Source organism: Gadus morhua, chromosome 1, assembly GCF_902167405.1.
Source record: "Gadus morhua chromosome 1, gadMor3.0, whole genome shotgun sequence".
In the NCBI taxonomy this organism is placed as follows: Eukaryota; Metazoa; Chordata; class Actinopteri; order Gadiformes; family Gadidae; genus Gadus; species Gadus morhua.
The window spans coordinates 11,694,439-11,717,498 of record NC_044048.1 but is presented as its reverse complement, the minus strand read 5'-3'; the positions used below and the strand labels follow the sequence as shown (position 1 = coordinate 11,717,498).

Here is a 23,060-nt window from a genome sequence, read left to right as displayed (position 1 = left end):
GGCTGACCGTTGATTTGCACAACACGAATCCTTTCAAACCTGTTCCACAAATCTCTTCTTTGTTTGTCTCGATGACATGGTGTGGTCTCTTGTGCTGTAGGCGACCAAACCAGTCAGACCAGCAGTTCCAAAAACATGACCTAATGACAATGTGATACATCTCCTGTCCTGGCCAGTGACAAGGAAAGTTTTAATCAACCTCAACGGCATGGTGTTAATATGTGGCTTGTCTTCTCCCCCCATTCCCCATAATAGTTAGTCTAGTGAGAAAACATATTTATGCATAAGTATGCCCTCAAAACACCACCAAACCATATAATCTGATACTTTCTGAAACTAAGTTTCCTGTTTTCCTTCGTCACACGATTAGCAGTCATGGGTTCTGGCTCCAAGATGCGCAGCGCACTCAATCGCATGCGCAAATTGAATCAGGGTATGAGGCTGTAGCGCAACCCCCCAAATTAATGCTACACATTTTAATTATTTATTTGGTGGAAATACCGAATGCTCGGTTAAGTGTAAAGATAGGAATATCCCTCACTATATTATTTTATATTTGGAGATAGAGATTTGACCACAGCATGAATGACAATATCATGTTTTGGTCTTTACGTTAACAATTTGTACAATAGACTAAATCAATCATAGATTGCCACTTCATGTTGAAGTAGTTTCGACAACCATATAGTCAGACAACGTAAATAAGTAATTATTTTATTCATAGATTATTCGAGTAACAGAAGTCCAAATATATGTTTATTGCACTTTTTTAATACATACATTCATTCAAATGAATGAATGACAAATATAAGACGCATAATTAATTGATTAGACGCATAAAGAAATGCGAATTACACCATTAACTGAATATTTACTGCACCGGTCTTCGACTCAACCAATCTTGACAACCCTTTGACAGCAGCTGGTCAAATCGTTCGCTCCGACTCCAGCCAATCGGAAGAGTCCATACGTGGGTCACGTGAAATCCTGACAAATCCGAGCGTCGTTATCCTGCCAAGATGCATGTCCCATGGACACAATTTGAGGGAACCTTATAGTCCATCACTTTGGCAACGGAGTAACTCAACGCGAATAACCTGCCTGAACATTGCATACACATTTCTTTTGTGCGTTTTTTGGGCATCCGTCTGCTCGGACTAATGCGGCGTTTCATCTGCTTCACATCCGAAAGGAGAGGTTTCACCTGCCAGCTTTGAGTCGTCTGTGACCCGTGCACACAAAGCCCTCGATAGCTCCGCTGTCAGGACTACTGTGTTTGTGTGTATGTGTGTGTGTATGTGTGTGAGTGTGTGTGTTAGAGAGTGTGTTTGATAGTGTGTGTTTGTGTTTACCTTTGTGGTTGTGCGTATGTGTGCGTGTGCGCGCGTGTGTTAGCGCGTGTGTGTGCGCGTGTGTGTGTTGTCAGCAGTAGCGAAGCAGCAGCGACCATCAATTTCTGCGCAACATTAGGATAAAGCGCACTGTCGTATTTTGTGTGTGAAATCTTGTCATTGGCACACATTGAACAATGGGACTTTCGGGCTACTGCGTGTTGTTTTTATTTTTCACTTTCGCAGTGGCTCTAGATGTTCACCTAGAGCGCCGAAACCTACGGCATCATGTTTTTGTGAGAAACTCTGACATGGATAAAGGATTCCGGATTTCAAAAAGGTCTCTTCCTGCATGGCTTGCACCGACCAACCAGCACACGATAAACAGACGGAGCGCCGACCAAGGAGACACCTGTGAAGCGCTACAAGGATATGAAACCAAGTTGGCTGCCAACACCCACAGTGTAAGTTATCGTCGCTGGTCTAGTAATTCCTCAACTGTGGGATCATTTTAGCGGCAGTGTGTTACGCAGGTGCTGAGTAGCAGAAGAAAACAATACAGAAGAGACCCTAGCTTCGTGTAGTTCTCATTAAAACTATAAATTATGCTATAATTTAAGTTCCTTCAACGAAAATTATACCTTTTCCTGTATCTTTTTAAATTAGTAATAGTAGCCAAGTTATTCTCGTCCTAATGTTATTATCTAATGGTGAGTGCAGCAAAGTTATGACATTATCATATTTATAAACCTTAAACACAGAGTTTAGTTGAAACCTTGTGACAGGCAGTGTGGAAGTTACGTTGTAATTGCAAGCTGTGCCTTTGCATGAAAGCTTCAAAGGGAAAATGTCTGGCCACTTCAGGGCTGTGTGTCATCTCTGTGGGTTCAACCGTGTACACATGAGTCATGACCCACAAAAGAGAAGAACGCCAAACTGGATCAACGTGTTCCGCCACCTTTGGGAATACACGGCAGAAGAAAAATAACAACAGTCAAACAGTTCCACCAGCCGGACACGGTAGCCCGGCCTTCCTACTCTACCCCACCAGGCAGACTTCACTGTACCTGGGGAGGAACTAACCCTGGTCAGGGTCTCAGGGTGTGGCTGCCGCTGGGCCTTGATGCCCAAGATGGTTAGATCCACCTTGACCTTTGGCCCCCTGAAGGTCAGAAGTCCTCTCAACTTTCTGCTCCTCTCTGAGGCTGCCCCCCACCCACCCCTTACCTCCCCCTGCTGGGAACCCCCCCAGAGAGCAGTTTCCTAAGGCCACAGCGGAAACTTAAGGCTTTACGGATGCACAGTGACATAGTGAAAGTGGAGAACCATTGGATAAGATTAAGGATTCCCTAAGGAAGATTAAGGGTGTGTTGTACAGGCAGCCATTGGCCTATCTAGTTATCTATTGGTGACTTCCAGGCCCATGGTGATCTCTGAATAGTTGTGTGTGGGACGTACTGCCCTATTGCCTCTACTTTGGTTGGTGTGGCTCTCTGTGGGGGCTGTTACTAAGGGCCCCATCACTCAACCCCATAGCTAAAGGAATGAGTAAATGGTCAAAATATAATATCCAAAAACAAAATATTGACCTGCGTTACTAGGTTACAAAGAGAAATATAAAACTTTGGAGGACTTGCCATTAAGCTTTTGATTCTACCCTATGCTTGTAGCCTATATGTATACAGATTTATTGTATGTGATGATCTTATGGGTTCTAAAACCAATTCAGAGCTGTGTTAGTGCTTCAATGCTAATGTTCTTTGTTAATTTGACTCATTTGAATGTTGTGTTTTCTTTCTTTTCTTAATCAGCACATCTTCAACGACCTGAGCGGATCTGTTTCACTGGCCTGGGTTGGAGATGGCACAGGGGTAAGTGTTTTGTACACTGGTTTCATTATCCCACCCTCTACTTAATAGGCCCCCAGCCAAACCCCCCCGATACCCCCCCTCCCCCACCTGGATAGTTCCAATGGGACAAGTAACCATAAGAAAAAATAATCATTAGAAATAACCGATATAACTCAAGAATGAAGCAATACAACGCTTAATAACAGGGCAATAACTGCCCCTGGTTTAATAGTGTCTGTGTTTACCTATCTAATACTGGCAGAACGAGTCCAGTGGAATATACTTGTGATATGTGTTGTAATGGCACCAACTGACAATAACAATGAGCCAATGTCTTGAAATAAATGTGATACTATGCTTTCTTGGCAGGTCATTCTAGCGCTGACCACCTTTCAATTACCGTTTCTCATGATCAAATTTGGACAGTCAAAACTCTATCGGAGGTAAGTACCCATGTCTTTCGTTAATAAATAAAAATATTTTCATTATATTAATATTTTCACTTACACTAAAGTCTCACTTTTCATTGTGTTTTCCAGTAATGACTACGGGAAAACTTTCCTGGATGTGACAGAACTAATTAACAACACGTTCATCCGAACAGAGTTTGGAATTGCCATTGGCCCTGAGAACTCGGGGAAAGTGAGTCTTGGAAACATGAAGGATGAGATTGACTCTGCGGATGCGGAATCCGATGATACTGATATCCGATTGTATATCAGGGTTATAATGGTGTTTTGCCACATTCAATAACATTGTAATAGATAATCTGCCTATTAACAAACAATTATCTGTCCCATTTGTCTTATAATATTTGCATACTTATCATTATTTCTGTGTCTCAAAGGTCATCATGACTGGAGATGTGTCCGGAGAACAGGGATATCGTATCTTTGCCTCTGACGACTTCGGGAACAGTTTCACCCAGCATGACCTCCCCTTCATCCCCGTGATGCAGATAACCTACAACCCTCGCGATGCCAACGTGCTGCTGGTTACCAGCAACCATGTAGGTGGAGTTGTTTGTCTTAGTGTGTCTCGGTGCTTGACCACCATTTATGGTTTCTGTCATGACCATATAAGGATAGCTGATTACGGGAAGGCCTTTACTTCCTTGTAACTGCATTTCATTATTGGAATTGAATAATTGCTGACTCGTTGTACTGTATCAAGGTCTATGTCATCCAGGATTGCATCTACAGTTCCACAAGTTTGCCCAGTAAAAGGCTGTGAATTTGTATTCTCAGAATCAGTTGTGGTTGTCCAAAGACTTTGGCGTGAACTGGGTGAAGATCCATGACATGGTGTGCATGGTGAAATGGTAAGAGTCGCTGAAAAAGCCCTTTTGTCTTTCCTTCTTGCTGTACCAAATAATTGGGACCAATGGTGCCTTGACACCAAACAAAGCTCAGAGCAATACTGAATTTGAGGTGGAGTGGGCGAAACCAAACCTTTAAATAGTTTATCTGGAATGGTCCCAGTCCAGGTATGTGAGCAATGAGACACAGATATGTTTTAGTATTGTAGCGATCGCTTTCGTAGATATTTCTTGACATAGTTCCTCTTTGATACACACCAGATGGAGCCCATGAATAGAAGATCTTCTGTAACATGACATGAGTTCGGATAACGTGCATCTAAGTAAAGTAGCAGCCTATGTTGCGCTACTTGAGGCCAGGATGTTGTAGCTCCCCTGGAACGCTCGCTGACAAGCGTCAAGGTTTTAATGTATCTTTCTCCTGCATTTCACATTTCCACAACCAAGTTTCTATTTCAATATAAGCCAAGGCAGCATAATTAAACGTCAGTGAAAACCATGACGATGCAGTCTGTGGAGGGCATGGGGCCTAAAAAAAAAAAAAGTTTGGTTCCTGTTGGTTGTCAGTTGAGGTCATGGGTAGGTAGGGAATTTATTTTATTTTTTTATTTTATTTTTTCCAGTGGCAGCGAATGATAGGTAGGTTGTTTTAATTTAAAAACGAGAAAATTCGCTCATCCTTGTACAGAATGAAGAGGTGCTGTACCAAAACGTAATTATAGAGGTGCTGTACCAAAACGTAATTACATAAAAAAAAAAAAAAAAAAAATTTTTTTATAAAACTCATAAAATAATTTGGGTCGCACATAAATTGACAGGGTCGGTCGGAAACCGGAACCAAACAAAAACATTTTTTAGGCCTGGATGACAACACAGCAAGTAACCTGGTTTGTTTGTCTCAGTGTTTCCTGCTGTGCACCGCTGACTGACTATGACAGATGTAAGCGCTTGTATTCACGGCTGCAGCACCAAGGAGGCTGCCCACTCTCGGTTCTCGCTGACCTTTATATCGTTCCCACAAGGCTTGAGTATCCCTGATACGACCAGTCGAGGGGAAAGTAGGTCGAGTTCAACCAAAGGAGGTTTCTAATGATGTGAAACATAACAATACAGGCAACGTGACGGAGTACGCAAAGTGGCTTTATGATAAACCCTGGCATGTGACACATCAAATCAGAGCGCTAGCTATCCTTATAGCCTGTTAGCCTTACCAATTGTTCTTTCAACTGTTTAGTCATCCAACCATTTTAGCCTAAGGGAATTGCGGTGAATTAAGATACACATCAGTGCAGAGCAGGAAAGGGTAAGGCCTTTTGTTCAATGACTTGTAATCAAAGCCTGAACCTTACCTCCCAGTTGGAAGAGTGTGCCAGTAGAGCAAGGATTGCTTATTATGCATTCCCTGTTTACATGCCACAGTGTTACAAAACCCCATGACACATGCATATATGTAAAATAGGTTAGGCTGCACCTTTGGCAATGCTCACTTGCAAAAGAGAAAAATATAAATTCAAATCTACTTATTATTTTACTGAGATTTAAATGTTTCCTCATGTTGACAGAGATGCTTACTTCATTGTGGAAGCAAAATAATGAAATAGTCAAGCGGGTGAATTTCATCCTTACTGCCCAATTAATCATTGTTCCAGATAAATATATTCACTGAAAGGACAATGGTCATAAATGAAAGCCTATTTGAGTGTTTGGCCCTGTGTGTGCGCCCCTCTTCTGCTTACTTGACTGTGACCGTTGTTTTCTTTAGTTAAGGCCTTTAAACAGCCTTATATCTCTCTGATTTCAGGGGGCCGGAAAACACCATCTTCTTCACCAGCCACCCCAACGGGTCTTGCAGTAAGTCAGATGTTCACTTCATGCTTTCCAACTTCCAACGTTTGTTTATTTTACATCCAATGGTTATCAAGGGTTTAGAAAACCTGCCATATGAGTGCCACATGAGGAAACAATACGTCTACACAGGAAGTATGTCTTCTGAGATTCTCTCATCTCGCAGCTGTTTTGTTTGCATGTCGCTTCGAAAGCATGACTGAATGCAAAATGTAGGAACTGAGTTGTTTTTGTTCTATTTTTGCAACATTATTTATCTTCAGTTTGTATACACATGATGGTTATCGTATGTACACGTGTCTTTTATTTAATCTATCTTAATTATTTCAGAGGACCGAGGGATGTTGGATCTGAAGAGGACGACCGACTATGGAAAGACCATCAAGACCGTGGCAAACAACATTTTCTCCTTTGGACTCGGTGGACGCTTTCTATTTGCGTCTGTAATGACTGGCAAGGTCAGAATGAGATCCAACTATCGACTACAAGATGTTAAGAGACGTGCTTTTCTGCTTGTCGTAGCAGTAGCACAATCCTACAGATAGATTTCCTTCCATTTGGTAGTGGGTTAATGGGACTGTTCTATATAAAATGGCTGTTTGAGGTTAAGCTATGGACAAATGTGGTATGTCGTGTGAAGTGTCAACCAGGTTTGAAACCAGGTGACGTGGTTTTACAGGCTGCATTGCTGCGTCACTTGTTTGCCTGAGTTTGCATATATCTGCATGGGCTTTCGTTCTGCCACTGCCTCCTCTCTACCTCCTTTCCCGTAAACAAAAAACACTTTGGAACGATGGTTTACAAAAGTTTTTAAAGACATATCTGACCCAGTTTTAGGCGTCGACCTGTATCCTATTTTAAAGTGTGAAAGTGAAACAAACCCATGTACGGGGAATTATCTAAAAACAATTGGAGATTGCAAGAGCGTAAAACTGTTGGCAAACAGTAGTTCCTGTCTAACTCTATTGGGCGTATGTGTGTTCAGGGCACCTTGAGGATGATTCACGTTTCGGTGGACCAGGGAGAGCTGTGGAACATGGCCCAGCTGCCCCCTGTGGGCCACGAAGAGTTCTACTCCATCTTGGCTGCCAACGATGACATGGTGTTCATGCACGTTGACGAACCAGGGGGTCAGTTACTCTGAGTTTTCTTGGTCACTATGCGATTGTCATGGTTGGTGATCGGTGCTAACAAGCTGTAAAAGCCATGTCCTCTCCCTTTGTGGGAAGGTTAGCCTAAGCTTAAACCTAACCCTAGGCCGACGGCAACTGATTTACCTGATGTACAATGTACCTGAATCACTAAACACACATGACCTGTTTAGAATAAATGTTCAAACCCCTTTCATATCACTTTCAAATCAAACATATTTGAACCTACTATCCTGCACCAATAGTCAACGTCAAGGTGGCAAGATGTCATTTCGTCCATAACATTCAATTCTGTTTTTTTGTTGGGCAGATTCAGGATGTGGCACCATCTACGTGTCCGACGACCGGGGAATTGTGTATTCGAAGTCCCTGGAGCGCCACCTCTACACCACCATAGGGGGCGACACCGACTTCACCAACGTCACCTCCCTCCGGGGGGTCTTCATCACCAGCACCCTGGCTGAAGGTGAGCACACACACAGGCACACAGGCACAGACACACAGACACACAGACACACAGAAAGAGAGCCTGGCCACATACTTGACCTTTTGAGAAACACACACATTAAGAGCATCTCTGTTTCCCACCGGCCCCATTTCAATATTTTATTAGCTTGTCTAGTTATGGTGGATGCCTCCTACCAAAGGATTGAAATCCTCTGTGCTGTGCAATGCAATGCTATACCATGCTAGGCTGTAATAGGAACCATTCTGTTGTTTTCCCCAGATAGCTCAGTGCAGTCTGTGGTGTCCTTTGACCGGGGGGGTGAGTGGGTGCCCCTAATGAAACCAACCAACAGCCGGTGTGATGCTACGGCCAAGGACCCAGAAAAGGTGACTCAGCCAGAATTCTAGGGTTCAATGGAAGACGTCTAAAGATTAGAGTACAATTTCTGCAGTCAAGTTCTCAATGAAAGGTGTTGTACTCTTTAATGGGGAACAAGGTATGTGTTTAAGGAGGAAGCCAAGAGATTAAACAGCTGTGCTGTTTGTGTGTCCACAGTGTAGCCTACACATCCACGCAGCCTACAGTACCTCCAAGCAACTCGGCGTCCCCATGCTGCCTCTGTCTGAGCCCAATGCTGTGGGTCTCATCATAGCGCACGGTAACCACTCACACACACACACAAGCATGCACCAACGGACACACACTAACCCTCACTACTTCAATTCACTCACTCACCCCACCACACACACATCTACTGAAACTTTGTTAGATAAAACAGCAACAAAGCTGTTTTACTGCAAAGACCAGAAGACCTTTCATTTCTGCAACAGTTTTTCTGTTGTAAAGAAATGAAAGGCTTAGTTTTATTAATTGTCAACTCAAAAACAAACTACAGTAGTATGAGTGCTTGGTCACTTCATGTGCGCATAATAATGAACTTTAATTAGAACGAGGGATAGATGGACTGCAGTATAATTTTGTCAGTGCAAATGCAGTATTTTTGCAGAGAAATTCTGAGAAATACCGAGAAATGTCATTAGATCCTTCAGGGTTTGACTGGGTCCTGCAAGAGACGCAACACTCCAGCTCGCTGCGTGTGAGGCAGAGGCTGCAGGCTTCATTATATCCTAAACAAGTTAGGGTATTTTTGGTTGAAACATTAAACCTGCCTGCCCAAACAAGATAACATCGTCAGACATCTGAGAATAACAAAGTAAAAGTAGGATTTACTTTATCATTCTATGTTTAATAGTTCAGGCATTTTTGACCAATATGTTATTTTTTTTAGCATTAATATATCCTCAGTAACATGTACTTTTCCCCCCAACAGGCAGCGTTGGTGACTCCATCTCCGTGATGAACCCTGACGTGTACGTTTCCGATGACGGGGGCTACAGTTGGTTCAAGGCCCTCAATGGGCCCCACCACTACTCCATCCTGGACTCTGGCGGCCTGATTGTGGCCGTGGAACACAACCCCACCAAGCCAGTCAACCAGATCAAGTACGTCCCGATCGGAGAGGGAGGGGTGAGGTTTGAGCTCGATGGAGTTAGAACACGGCCAAACCGATGGAGGTCTGTCTCTACCGTCGACAGGCGGGGGAAGCAGCAGGGGCTGGGGGGAGGTGCCGAGTTACTGATCATGTGATGTAATCAGGACTGGCTGTGTGATCGAACAAGATGAAATGGTTTGATATTTTTGGGGGTTTTAAAGTCTGGTTTGCAAGACAGATGCGAAAAGGGATAATATTGATCAGCGTTTGTTTGTGCTTCCTCTCCTTGACAGGTTTTCTACGGACGAAGGTCAGTGCTGGGGCGTGTACAACTTCACCAACGAGCCAATCATGTTCACCGGCCTGGCGTCGGAGCCCGGGGCCCGCTCCATGAACGTCAGCCTGTGGGGCTACAGTGACTCGGTCTTCAGTCAGTACTGGGTCTCCTTCACCATCGACTTCAGAGAGCTGCTCACCAGAGACTGTGAGCCACAGAATCATTCAAACACACAAACAAACACACACACACATGCACACACACACACACACACACGCGCACACACACACACACACACACACACACACACACACAAAGTCAGTCAAAATGACCAAATGCAAAAATCGATATAAAATCTAATATTTTATTGCTTATGACTTCTTTATTGACTACTACCCAAGTATTATTTAGGGTTATGATAAGTAAATCATAACCTGAAATGCATGATACGAGTTAGCTCTATAATGTTCAGGTGGTGATAACGACTACGTGCCGTGGTTGGCGCACTCGGATGACATCAGCGATCGCAACGACGGCTGCATGCTGGGCTACAAGGAAAAGTTCCTGCGTTTGAGGAAGGACTCTGTGTGCTTGAACGGACGTCAATTCAAGGTCAACCCCGAGCCAACGCCTTGCTTGTGCACCCTGGATGACTTCCTCTGGTACGATTTTACATATTATCATGAGCCCTTTGTGTGTGTGTGTGTGTGTGTGTGTGTGTGTGTGTGTGTGTGTGTGTGTGTGTGTGTGTGTGTGTGTGTGTGTGTGTGTGTGTGTGTGTGTGTGTGTGTGTGTGTGTGTGTGTGTGTGTGTGTGTGTGTTAAATATTTGGACTTGTTTGAGAGGACTTTGAACTTCGAATCATAATCCTTAATATTGCCATCTCTCCTCAGCGACTTTGGTTACTTCCGGAAGGAGAATAGCTCTGAGTGTCTTGAGCAGCCCGACCTCAAAGGTCAGGACCTGGAGTTCTGTCTGCACGGCAAGGAGGAGAAGCTGATGACCAGCGGGTAAGAGGAGGCTTGCTATGCTTCATTTACATTAAATTTACATTGATACCGCTGGTATCTCTGTGTGGACACAAAGGGAGATTCGACGACTCTTTGTTCTTGAACACATGAGCGGACGATCAGCGAGAGCGCAGAGGCTTCAGTGAGCCGCGGGCTTTGGGTTTCGTTGATGGTGGTTGATAATCCAGCAAACAAAGGAGGAGCGGACCAAAACACGGGCAATGAACAAAGAACCCTTGTTCGCCCCTGAATCAATCCTTGTACTATCTAAATGTCCCCTTGCCCTCCTATGTCCACAGCTATAGAAGAATCCCTGGGGATAAATGTGAGGGGGGGGAAACCCCCACTCGCGAGGAGATAGACCTGCGCACGCGGTGTGTCAGTGACATGGTCGGGCCTGAACTACAGGTACACCTTCTCCTCCGGCCCTTCTGTAACATATTTAATTTGATTAATTCCTGCCTGAGCCCTTAGCACTCATCTCCTGTTTACAATGTCTCTCGTCTCTTCAGTCAGATGTGCTCAAGTCCTCCAGTTCGGCGGCCATCATCGTCACGGTGACCATCGTCATGTTGCTGAGCATCGCGGCCGGTGCGCTCTTCATCAAGAAGTATGTCTGTGGTGGAAGGTCAGTGTTGCTCTCTTGATCTCTTAATACCACTCCTGATGCTCCCATAGCAGGGACCGGGCTTATACTGCAATTGGGGCCTAGAGGGAATTCCGGGTTTGTGGAATACTTCCAACGCAAACATAAATTCACAAACTGATTGTTACCGACCTAAACGATCATTACACGCTTCCAGATCCCCGCCGAAAGCAACATTATTGGTTGAAACAAATATGAAGCAAAAGAAAGTGTAACCAAGATCTGAGCTCACCTGCCATCAGACTTTACATAATTATCTAAAGTCTGATTTATGAGACTAATGTGATCGCAATCCTTCTATGATTCAATGTACCTTACACTATTGTGTGAGTGCCCTGTGATCCGACCAATGTGTTGTGTTGTGCAGGTTCCTGGTCCACCGCTACTCTGTGCTTCAGCAGCATGCGGAGGCCAACGGCCTCAACGGGGACGAGCCGCTGGAGACTGACCACACCCCCAACGGCAAGATCGAGTTCCACAACGACTCTGATGAGGTTTGTCTTCTTCAAAGTGGCAATCTCAAAGATCTCCAAACTTTGTCATTTAAATAAATGTCAGTTATGTCACTGTCTATTGCCGAACGAGGTAGCACAATGGTGGTTTAGCCTATGGCGTACTTCTTATGTATTATGAATTTTAAGAAGCATTTTTTATTTGTAGAATATGTGAGTTATTTCATGAGATTTTTCAATAACATTACTGATCACTATCGATCAGCCATGATTACAGTTATATCATAAATCATTTTAAGCAACGGGCATGTTGAAATAGTTTAAACATATTATACCAAATACAAAGGCAGAGACTATTTATTCTAACTAATCTCCCTTTCCCTGTTGATTAGGACCTGCTGGAGTAGCAGACCATGCCTGGAGAGCAGCAGACTTGGAGTGTGCAGTGGCCTGTTCATCTCTCCAGCCCAGCTACGGTTTCCTTTCATCTTTAATGTGACCTTTTGGCCTCTACCGAAAGCCTAAAGAGTTGGTGTTACTTTGCTGTGAGGCATGAGGTGAAGACAGAATGAACCGGGGTTCCCTGGTGTTGGTGCCTCGGTGAAGGGCGATTTGGCAGAAGAGAGGGTAGCGTTGGAAGTGTCACACTGTTGCTATTGATTCCTACTGATTTGATAATTGATTAAGCTTATTAGTGGCGAGGCTTTGTTTTGTTGTTTTGCTTGAGAATGGCTGGACAATACAGTGAATTAATGGCTGCTGTGAACAAGAGCCAGAGCAATAGCGTTGTACTTTCCGAGCGGCAAAGCTACCAGGCGTTGTTGTTTCACCGGAGAATGATTCTAATACTACTGACTTCTGTTGAAGGTGGTGTGATGTGTAACTATCCCTTTTCTCTTCGTGCACTTGTATATAAACCTTATTTTTCATGTTTTTCACGTTCCAGGAACACCTGAAATTCATTTTGCTAAATGCTTTTTACGGTTACTGGTTATTATTGTGGCTTAGGTACCATTTCTTCCCGCCGCTAAAGCCTCGATTTTACTTGTGCTTTTGTTTTCCTCACAGTGATCATTGCAGGTAAAAACTAAGTCCCTTTAGTTGGATAGCAATAACATGTTTAAATATATATATCATCCACATTCACAGACATTATTCATAACTGATCTAACTGATGTTTGAATTCAGTGTGGATCAGTGTGTAAACTAGTATGTAAGTGTAATACCGCCTAAAGCACAAACTCCTTTGAACACATTTGTAGTTCCATGTTCCTTAAAATAGTCTTACAAATGTAACTGTAAATATTAGTAATGTAACATAATTTGTTACACAAAAATGTATCTTATCACCGCCTAAGCAGTTCTTTGCAAATCAGCCAAATCCTGTTCTACACATGACACACAAAAAATCTACAATAAAACATTGTATGGCGGAAACTTAAAATAAGTAATAAGCACATTTAATATCTTCCGCTATTTTTACATCATGTTACTGTGAAAGTAAATGAAGCAATTGATTTAGACTAATAGAACTAATGAAATAATGAATAATATATGAATAACCATTAGTATGAGCTGACACAACACATGAGCTGAATATATTCTGTGAAAATATAGGACTAATCAAAAATTCTAATTGGACCTGTATTTATGAACGACGACCGGGTTCAGAATGCAGTTGTGTGCCACATATTTCGTAGCAAGTGCTTGGTGCAGTATATGACTAGATCAACTGGATCAGACTGGCTCATGAATACAACCAGTTAGATCTAAACTTAAATAGTAGTTGCACAAATTGACGTATTTAGGTAGAAAACGTATCTAAACAAAATAGACGCTCATTGAAGTCCATTGCATGTTTATTGACAAGAAGGAATGTTTGTCTTTATAGGATTAATCAAGAAGCAACGCGAACATGTGTTACCATGAGACGATAATTGTGTCGGTACCAAACTGACATTGTTTTATAGTCTGAATGTTTGAAGGTCCGACTTTAAAAAGCAGGGAAATGTGTAATGTTTTGGCAATAAAATGAATAAAGGTACATACAATACTGTATTTGTATTCAAGTAAACTGAATAAAGCTGTAGTGACATCTACTGTATAAAATAATACATCATTGTGATGGTTACTGTAAATATACTCTGCACAACGATACATCTTTGTACCCGTTTGTTTCTCTCTACTTAAATGTATATTTGATGCAACTTGCTTTGGGATGAACAATAAATGACCATGGTACTTCTGATCTTTTGGATTTTATTTGATGTCAATGTTTAAGTTAATACCCCTGTAGAAAACAGAAAATAAAAGCACAAAACCTAAATAAATACGCAAAATGTTTATTTGTGAAACTGCCAAATAGAAGGAAGGGACACATTGCCGTTTGCGGTTTGTCATACGACATAATCTGATGAATCGTGATATTACGATTATATTAAGAGGAAGTCCTGCAAGTCAGCTAAATTGTATGGTGAGATCCCTAGCGCTGGTTCACTAAGTCAGTTTTACAACAGTTGTGAAGATACAATGCATAATAATCACTTATTACATACATTCAAATTAAACCATGCATGGTATGGTGTACACTGATTCCTTCTTTTAAAGATACAACCCAATAAACTTAATTTATGATATTGCACCAGAAATAATCGATCAGTTTCCAACATAATTTCATAGGAAAAGCAATTAACTTCAATAATTGATTCACCTAAATTCTGTACAAAAAGGCACCCTCTCTGTCAAAGAAGTCCTTACCGACTTTCACCGCAGGGGAGGGCTTGGTGGTGAGCATCAGCCCCTCAAGGTCACTCTCAGTCAACACTTCTCCATCCCACCTCTCCTCCTCCCCCCCGTCGTCTTCCCCCCCTTCCACTGGTGGAGCACCACGGTGGTCTTCCTCTGATACTGAAGGGGCAGGAGTGAGTCTACCGCTCTCCACCACTGTCGTGAGGGACAGTGGTTTGGGCCGAGTGGCCAGAGAAGCATGACCACTACCTGGGGGGGTTCCACAGAGTTCTCCCCCTCCTCTTCCTTCTTGTACTCTGGGTGTCAGCAGCATCCGATTGGCTGAGGGGACTAGAGTGCCGGCGGAACCACTGGCGCCGTCCCCGGCCCCAAACATGGTGGGTGGATTCTGAGCAGGCAACTGCAGCAGGCTACTCTGTGGCGCTCCACCAGCCGGTAGCCGCTCCGGCTGCTGGCCGAGCCTGGCCAGCACCGAGGCGTCTTGCTTGACCTTTCGTGGGGCGGTTGGGTTAAACTTGCTCTTCAGGACCCTGAGGATGTCATCGGGTGGAACGCCGAAGCCCTCGGCCAGACGCTCCACTGTCCACTCCTCCGGCTGCTCCCGCCGCAAGTACCTAGCGAGCCAATGAGAACAGAGGGTACCATTAGACACAGAGGAGTTCATCATACTAATATACACATGGTGGAGTCCAACTGTGTTGGATACAATCATTACTTTACTCATTAAATGTCAGAGATTGTTCTCACCGGATCTGCTCGATGGTGTCCCAGCTCAGACTGCGTTCTGGGGCCCCTGAGGGAGTCATCCGCCTCTTGATCTTGGAAAACTTCACAGCAATCTTCCTTTTCCTTTCCTCGCTGGAAACAACATGTGACAAACCATCTATTGTGAATTTGCTGCTAATAAGCAGGGTTTATATATTGGAGTATGAAACATGGGGGATTGGCTCTACTGCTTACCTGTGTATCGCATCTAGATTGTCCTCTACATCCACCATGGTGCCATCCTCATTTAACGTATTTTGGTCCTGGGCTTGTCTTCTACCAGGGACTCTCTGTGCAAAGTTATGTTTCGTCCATGCTTTGACATCTCTACTGGCAAACCTACAGCTCTTCGAGGAGACGGTGGGCATCAGTGACAGCGCGCATAGCCGGGAGACCAGCGAGACGACTCCGGCGGGCATGACCAACACACCTCTGAAGGTCTCTGATGGTTAATGTTTTAATTAAAGTTTAGACTACAGGGTAAACAAGCCGAATAGAGTTACCATGCAAATACCTTTAAAATATACGAACCTTGACACGCTGACAGATTATGTTTGGTTGACAATAATGTTACTCATGGATGTTTAACATTGAAAACATGTTTAATCATTAGAACTCGTGGATATCTTTCCTTTACACCAAAAGTTCCGCAAACAATCAGGGTCAAATGTAATGCTTTGGTATTGAATAAAAAACACTGCCATCTGCTGAGAAGGAGGGGATGTGGTTTGCCGTTTCTTCATTTGCATACTGGAAAGCGGAATCAGAACAATATACATAATGTAGCTAAAGCATATCAATGTTTTTTTGGGTGGGTTGTAATTCTAGTTTTCTACTCAGATGTAATAAATTTGATTGCTTTATTACCGAGCTATAACCGTTTATGACTGGACTGTAGAGTAGAATGTCTGCCATCTGGTGGCCATTTTGGAGCACTGCTGGTGTAGATCTGGAGGGGAGATTTTATGATTTGAACGGCCCCTCCCCCACAATGCCCCCACCTCCTCCACGCTGCTGTTGTTTCATTTGCGCCATTTTGTTCGCTCACTTTGGTGATTGGGCTTCAGAGAGCTGTACTCGGGCCAATCAGAGGGACACCGGACAGCGAAGATACGGTAAGGGAGACCCGATTGAAGGCATTGGTAGTTGTCAACACGGATTGGTTTGTCATGGACCAACCAAATTACTAATTCTACAAAATGCCTAAATCGAATAGCACAATGATTGCTAATCGAAACTAATCACAATAGAATACATTGTCGACTACAGACCCGTCTGCCCTTCCTTGGCTGTTGTGTAAATATGATTGCCGTGATTAAGCAAGCTAGCTAAATTCTCTCAAACAAAGGAATGGTTTAGATGGCCGATTACGCGTTAAACACGGCCCGGCGTGAGGGTCAGGAGACGTCGTTTATGTTGGGTACATAACAACAAACGATTCCCGCGAACATGTCCGTGAATCAAGCTATTGATAATACGCCACAAGCTGCATTGTTTAACTTGGGCTAGCCTGGCGGGTTCACGAAAATGACTGACCAAAACAACGCCCCCCATATAGCATAACAAGACGAACCATCTAACGTTACCGCTATTTAATATCCCTCCTTGGAAGTAAAGCGCATAACCATCTGGTGTACATATTTTATATTAATCAGCAATCAAACAAGGGGGGACTGGGTAACGCATGTTTGTATGCCACTAATTCACAGTTCATCAAAGATTGGTTCCAGACTTGACCATATGTATTCTGTATATAATTTATTTGATTAGGACTGACGTTAAGTAGCAATGGAGCAGTACACCACTGCCACCACCACAACTGGGGAGCAGATAGTCGTGCAGACCAGCAATGGACAGATCCAACAGGTAAGCATAAGAGTTGAGAAAAAGCAACACGGAATGTCACAATGAATGCTTGATTACAGCATTTATATATACTGCTCTGGTAAGTACAGTTGGAACTGAGCACAGGAGGATTCAACTGATCATACACCTGAACAACAACAAAATCCCCCCACACCCGCTTTAACACGCTGGTAGATTTGAGTTTGTTGCCAGAGACTAGCTCTCCTGCCTTGACTCCAGGCGCAGGGTACAGTGACGGCTGTGCAGCTTCAAACCGACGCGCCGGTGGTGACGGCCTCAGGCCAGCAGGTGCAGACACTCCAGGTAGTGGTGGGACCGCCGCCCTGTGTCACCCTATCACAACCAGTGTTCCACTCTTCAAGTCTGCATGCTATGTCCCAGGCCATGGCTCCATGACCCATTTAGCACAATTTGGTTGTTCAAATCACCCACTCCCCTAGCATGCACAGTAGCTTCTCAGGCTGCATGTCGTGGACTTAGTGCAGCATGTCGCACATGATGTGACGGGCTCCGCCTCAGGCCTCTTTTCAAATGGCTGGAAAAGTCTTCTGCATTCCGCTAAAGTCTCCACATTCTGCTGCTCTTTAAAAACAAAAAACAGATATCAGAGAAGTCAAACCTGCCCCATTGTGACGAGGACACCGCCATTTTGAAGCAGGGCTCCTATTCCATGTTTCATTAAGCGTTTATGAATGACCCAACAGTCTCAGGGTTTTTTCCTAGTGAACACAGGTGATCTGTAATGTGTTTGTGCGTGTTTGTACTTGTTTCATATTCATTCACAGGCTGTCACACCGGACTCATCTCATGTCATGTTATTTTTCCGTTTCATTGCTAAGTGAATGCCGGTTGTGTGTACCTTTTTTATACCAAGCAAGCTGAAATCACAACAAATGTTGAAACGATTTTACCAGCAATTTTAGTTGGTGGTAGTGCTGAGTGATTGCATAGTGTTTCGCTAGATCTTCACCTTTTGATATCCCTTAACATCTACTGCCTCTCTCTGTGTAGGTTCAAGGCCAGCCACTCATGGTGCAAGTGAGTGGAGGGCAGCTCATTACGTCATCAGGGCAACCCATAATGGTACAGGCCATGTCTGGGGGGCAGGGACAGACCATTATGCAAGTCCCCGTGTCTGGAACCCAGGGACTGCAACAGGTCAGTACTTTACCACCTCACATAAATCCCTCAGCTATAAATTGCGATTTGTAAATTGATTAAATATGCTGCACAGCATTTCCTGAAAGATGATGAGATGATATGACATATATAATTGCAAAGAACGAATTGTGTTTGAAGTAGGCCATACATATTATAGACCGTATGTCAAGAAGAAACGTTATTTAAAATTAGCAAAAAAAACTATTCAGAAACACACTCAAAGCTAAATAACATTGACCGTCGTTAGATATTACAATAATTACTTACTTTTTTTTCCTAACAGCCTATTTAATGATATTCAGAGTTGTGATTAAAGGGATACGCAGAGATATCTGTAAATCAGTATTTGACTGTCTTACTAAGACGATTTGTTTAAAGAATAATATTATAAATAATAATTAAATCAAATTAACTATATATTCTCTTCAAAACATATATCGGCTGCAATATAGTTGGTGTGTCTGTGTGTGTTTGCACGTGAGTGCAGGGGGTTAAGGAGGGTGACAGAGAAACATGTGATTTAAGAAAGAATGCTTAGAAGGATAAGGGAAGCGTTGTTTTGGGAGGATAATTTCTCTACATCCCTGTGCTCTGAATGATATATGAAATGGAATTGCATCTGGTCCAACTGCTTATTGCATATTATTAATGTTCCTATTCTTCACGTTTAGAGAACCGGCTGGTTAATGTGTCATATTAATGTTTACATCCTCCTGGTTGATGTGTAGCTCAAGCCGGCTAACTTTTGCCGGCTGTTTTGAACATTCTCCTGTACGAAATGTGGATCCAGGCGGGTTAATGTGTTTTATAAAATAAGGTTAACATTCTCCTATGCATTCGCAGATCCAGCTGCTGCAGCCGGGGCAGATCCAGCTGCAGGGGGGCCAGACCCTCCAGCTGGGGGGGCAGCAGGGCCAGCCCCAGCAGATCATCATCCAGCAGCCCCAGACCGCCATCACCGCAGGCCAGAACCAAGTCACCCTCCACCCCTCCTACACACAGGTGGGGCTTTTGTGAGGGGAATCTGGGGGGGGGGGGGGGGGGGGGGGGGGGCAGGGGAGGTTGTGTTGTCGCATGCCAAACCTCTGGCCATCTCCCGGCTTAAGCTAACATCCTCATGTGTCACACAGGGCCAGCAGATCAGCGTGCAGGGCCAGCAGGTCGCCCAGACGGCCGACGGACAGACCATTGTCTACCAGCCTGTGAACGCAGACGGCACCGTCCTTCAACAAGGTAAACCCATTGTTCGGTTGTTTGATACTTTTAAAATGTTTTTAATGTGTACTTACTAGGACTGGGTAAATATGACGATTCATCAATGCACTGCAATTTATTTGTTCTCGATTCAATTTAGAATCAGACATTTTTTTAAATTGATTTATTTCCATAAAAAAGAAGTATACTCAGTCATTGTAATCTAGAAGCGAGTATCCCGAAATGTACATGCCCTTTTACATTTGTCCATGTTATGATTATTACTTTCATGCTGAAAGTTTAGCTCAGGAACAATACTATACAATGGTGTATTTCCTTTTTGCTAGTTAAAGCACAATGAAATGGTTATTTCTAAATAATATTTAGGTATTTTTGTCATCTGCGCGTATTATTGAATCGATATCGAAGCAATTGGATCAATATCGAATTGAATTGTGAGGTACCTGGCAATACCCAGCCCTAGTATTTACGTAGGCCCTGTGCTACTTAGACTCATTTCCGATACACTTCTTTAAGAAGTAGGTAGGCGGTGAGGCACCGTAGGTGGGCGGTGAACATGGGGGGGGGGGGATTGAACCAAAGACCTTAGGGTTGGGAAAAGAACACCCTCCTGGCCGCAACGCTAGCCTGTGCTCTGTATTTATCTCTCATCATTGAGGCTTACATTCTGAATATGGCGGTCACCAACTCTTCTTCTTCATCGCTCTCCTTGGCAGGAATGATCACCATCCCTGCTTCCAGCCTGGCAGGTGCACAGATTGTGCAGGCAGGGGGCGCCAACACCACCACCACAAACAGTGGCCAGGGAACTGTGACCGTCACCCTGCCTGTCTCGGGCAACATGATGAATACAGGGGGCATGGTCATGGTAAGACCCTCAGAGGGAGCAGAGGTATCTGAAACTTTCTTTTACCCATCGTCTGCACGGCCTCACACGGGGAGCAGGTGCTGGTGGATAAAGACTAAAACGATTAGAGCACATGGTTTTGGACACTTTCATTTTTGTAGTAGTTGCACTTTGGTAATGCTTGTGAACGGTGAGAATTGTGGCGTTCATTGATCACTGACTATTAACATATACCAGAATGACCAAGTGGTTTTCGGGTTATAATACTATTACGTTTCATCAAATTAGCCTGGCATTTTGAGTCATTTAAACCAAACCCAGTCTAAGGGCACTAAAGAGAACCACAATTGTTGCCGCCACATTAAAATCTGCTGTGTTTTATTGTTGGAACTGGTTACTTGTCACTGACATACTGTCACCGTCATGGTGTCCCTGTAATGAATCTCTACCCGTCTTTTCCTGAGGCCGTTGTCCCTCTTCTACCAGTGGCTCTAACGCTCTGTCCATCTCCCCCCCCCCCCCTCTCCAGATGGTTCCTGGGGGTGGGACGGTGCCCACCATGCAGCGTATCCCCCTGCCGGGGGCTGAGATGCTGGAGGAGGAGCCTCTGTACGTCAACGCCAAGCAGTACCACCGCATCCTGAAGCGCCGTCAGGCCCGCGCCAAGCTGGAGGCCGAGGGCAAGATCCCCAAGGAGCGCAGGGTAGGGGAGGAGCTGTTGTGCTGGGGGAAAGCCTCTGTCCGCGCATGCACTGGTCGAACCGCCGCTCCTTCACACCCTCGGGAGTCTTTGGATCTGACTCCCAGCCGAAAGGATCTGGGTTCGAACTCCGATGACTGCAGCCTCCCTGTCAACATCTTTGAGCCGGAGCCATTACTGTTGTTTACGTGCTCCTTAATTACGTGTATCTTGATTCCAACACGGGTCCGTGTTTAACGAAGGGACCTGCTCAATAAGAAGTTGGTTGTTTGCCCTCAGAAATACTTGCACGAGTCTCGCCATCGCCACGCAATGCAGAGGAAGCGAGGAGACGGTGGGCGGTTCTTCTCCCCCAAAGAGAAGGAGGAGATGGCGCTGGCCCTGGCACAGGTACGAACAGCTCTCCTCATACTGGATCCACACGGGGAATAGAGTAACCAAATCCCTAAAGTCGTTTTTCTAAGGGCACTTGCATTTGTGCTTTAATTGTTGGATGTTTTTTCCATTTAGTGTGTGTGTGTGTGTTAGAAGAGCTCTACATGACCATTTAATCTGTTGCCTCTCCTCTCTCTGGCCCTCCGGCACTCTGTCTCGTTCACAGCAGCAGCAGGAGGCGGCCCAGGCAGCAGCAGATGAGACGGTGGCCCAGATGATCCGGGTGTCATAGACGAGCCAGCAGGCCACCGCGACGCCTCTTTGGTGTGAACACCACCACATCGCCACCCCGTTGGGAGAGCCCTCACCACAACCCGGCCTGCCCCGCTGCATCTTCCCATCCATCTCGACCCCCTCCCCCTCCATCTGCCCACACTATTATTTTCTCTGTGAACTCCTACGATGTTCTTCCAGAAAGCTGGCCTGGCCTTAAAGTGTGTGTGTTTGTGTGTGTGTGTGTGTGTGTGTGTGTGTGTGTGTGTGTGTGTGTGGGGGTGGGGGTGGGGGTGGGGGTGTGTGGGTGTGTGGTGGGGTCCACCCTCCAGCCTCCCTCTCAGCCTCGGCAGCTCAGTGGCTTCTCAGCCGAGGGTTGGGGGTTATCTCACACTAGGAGCTATTTATACAGACGTCATTCAAATGTGAAGGTACGCCGCAACAAGCGCTTGATCCAGCTAACTTTGGTAGCATAGGCGACCGAGTTCATACTCTGGTTAATCAAAGGGCCACATTTTCATTGTTTGTTTTGATTGTTCGTTTTTTTAAAAGCTGGTACAGGAAGTGTAAAAAAAGGTATGACATCTGCCCTGAATATTTCTTTTTTTTTTATGTAAAGTTTTCATTTGTATGAACAATAATGTGGGAAAGAATTACCTTGGTCCACTGAGAAACCAACATCTAATAGAACCATATTGTATATAATTTCTTCCTTTTTGTGTGCATCAGTTATACTTGATAAGGTGCCCAATTCTTTGTATGGGCATGTCTTTTTATGACTATTAATGTTTCATCACATTATATCCATGTAGTTACCTATAGGTGTTTTTTATTTAAATTATAGAAGCCTTTTTTTTTTCTTTCTCATCCTATTCAGTCCCTAATGATACTTTTTTTAAATGAAAATAAAAACAAATACCAGATAACTCAAGGTTTCGTTTACATTATACCTAGAGCTACTTCTATTTTTACAAGTAAAAAAGTATTTGCTTAAATGTTAAATTCTGAAGTAGAATTCCTGCTTAGCAGAACTAGGTAGAGGCCTAATAAGTAGACCAAATGCGTTAAGTCAGGACGAGGTGGAAAGTATTAGGTATAGAAACTGTAAAGCCTTAAATGTGGCTTGGGTTTGACTATGCATGAGACAGTCACAGGATATACTTAACATAAAACAATGTAAGGGCTAGGATACAATTTTCAGCCATTCCATTGTTATATCCTCAACTAATAATGTATGACAGAATATACACAGGAAATTGAACAATACGGAAAACGATTGTGTGTCAAAAG

General features: G+C 44.1%; 3 protein-coding genes across 6 annotated transcripts; 2 read left to right on the top strand and 1 right to left on the bottom strand.

Moving 5' to 3' along the window:
- Positions 1-415: 415 nt before the first annotated feature.
- sort1b (sortilin 1b) lies at positions 416-14,068 on the top strand. Its single transcript, XM_030368445.1, has 20 exons — positions 416-1,795; positions 3,143-3,202; positions 3,551-3,624; positions 3,721-3,823; positions 4,029-4,190; positions 4,429-4,502; positions 6,301-6,350; positions 6,675-6,802; positions 7,330-7,474; positions 7,806-7,961; positions 8,223-8,329; positions 8,499-8,601; positions 9,274-9,445; positions 9,729-9,919; positions 10,185-10,374; positions 10,606-10,722; positions 11,022-11,130; positions 11,235-11,350; positions 11,736-11,862; positions 12,213-14,068. Exons 1-20 carry the CDS (start codon positions 1,529-1,531, stop codon positions 12,225-12,227), a joined length of 2,466 nt encoding a protein of 821 aa, XP_030224305.1. The 5' UTR covers positions 416-1,528; the 3' UTR covers positions 12,228-14,068.
- Positions 13,662-16,032, bottom strand: ngrn (neugrin, neurite outgrowth associated). 2 transcript variants are annotated; one of them, XM_030368801.1, is made up of 4 exons: positions 15,865-16,032; positions 15,529-15,775; positions 15,316-15,426; positions 13,662-15,182 (listed from the first exon to the last, which is right to left on the bottom strand). In XM_030368801.1, the coding sequence occupies exons 2-4, from the start codon at positions 15,750-15,752 to the stop codon at positions 14,531-14,533; spliced, it is 987 nt and encodes a 328-aa protein (XP_030224661.1). In that variant the 5' UTR covers positions 15,753-15,775; positions 15,865-16,032; the 3' UTR covers positions 13,662-14,530. The 2 variants fall into 2 exon arrangements, with proteins under 2 accessions (XP_030224661.1, XP_030224670.1); XM_030368810.1 differs by having other exon boundaries at positions 15,529-15,680; positions 15,865-16,017.
- A 283-nt stretch (positions 16,033-16,315) lies between these two features.
- On the top strand, positions 16,316-22,696 carry nfyal (nuclear transcription factor Y, alpha, like). 3 transcript variants are annotated; one of them, XM_030368731.1, is made up of 10 exons: positions 16,316-16,448; positions 17,104-17,199; positions 17,419-17,502; positions 18,211-18,357; positions 19,204-19,362; positions 19,491-19,593; positions 20,292-20,443; positions 20,952-21,125; positions 21,402-21,512; positions 21,727-22,696. In XM_030368731.1, the coding sequence occupies exons 2-10, from the start codon at positions 17,122-17,124 to the stop codon at positions 21,787-21,789; spliced, it is 1,071 nt and encodes a 356-aa protein (XP_030224591.1). In that variant the 5' UTR covers positions 16,316-16,448; positions 17,104-17,121; the 3' UTR covers positions 21,790-22,696. The 3 variants fall into 3 exon arrangements, with proteins under 3 accessions (XP_030224591.1, XP_030224583.1, XP_030224598.1); XM_030368723.1 differs by having other exon boundaries at positions 21,724-22,696; XM_030368738.1 differs by lacking the exon at positions 17,419-17,502 and having other exon boundaries at positions 21,724-22,696.
- Positions 22,697-23,060: the final 364 nt, after the last annotated feature.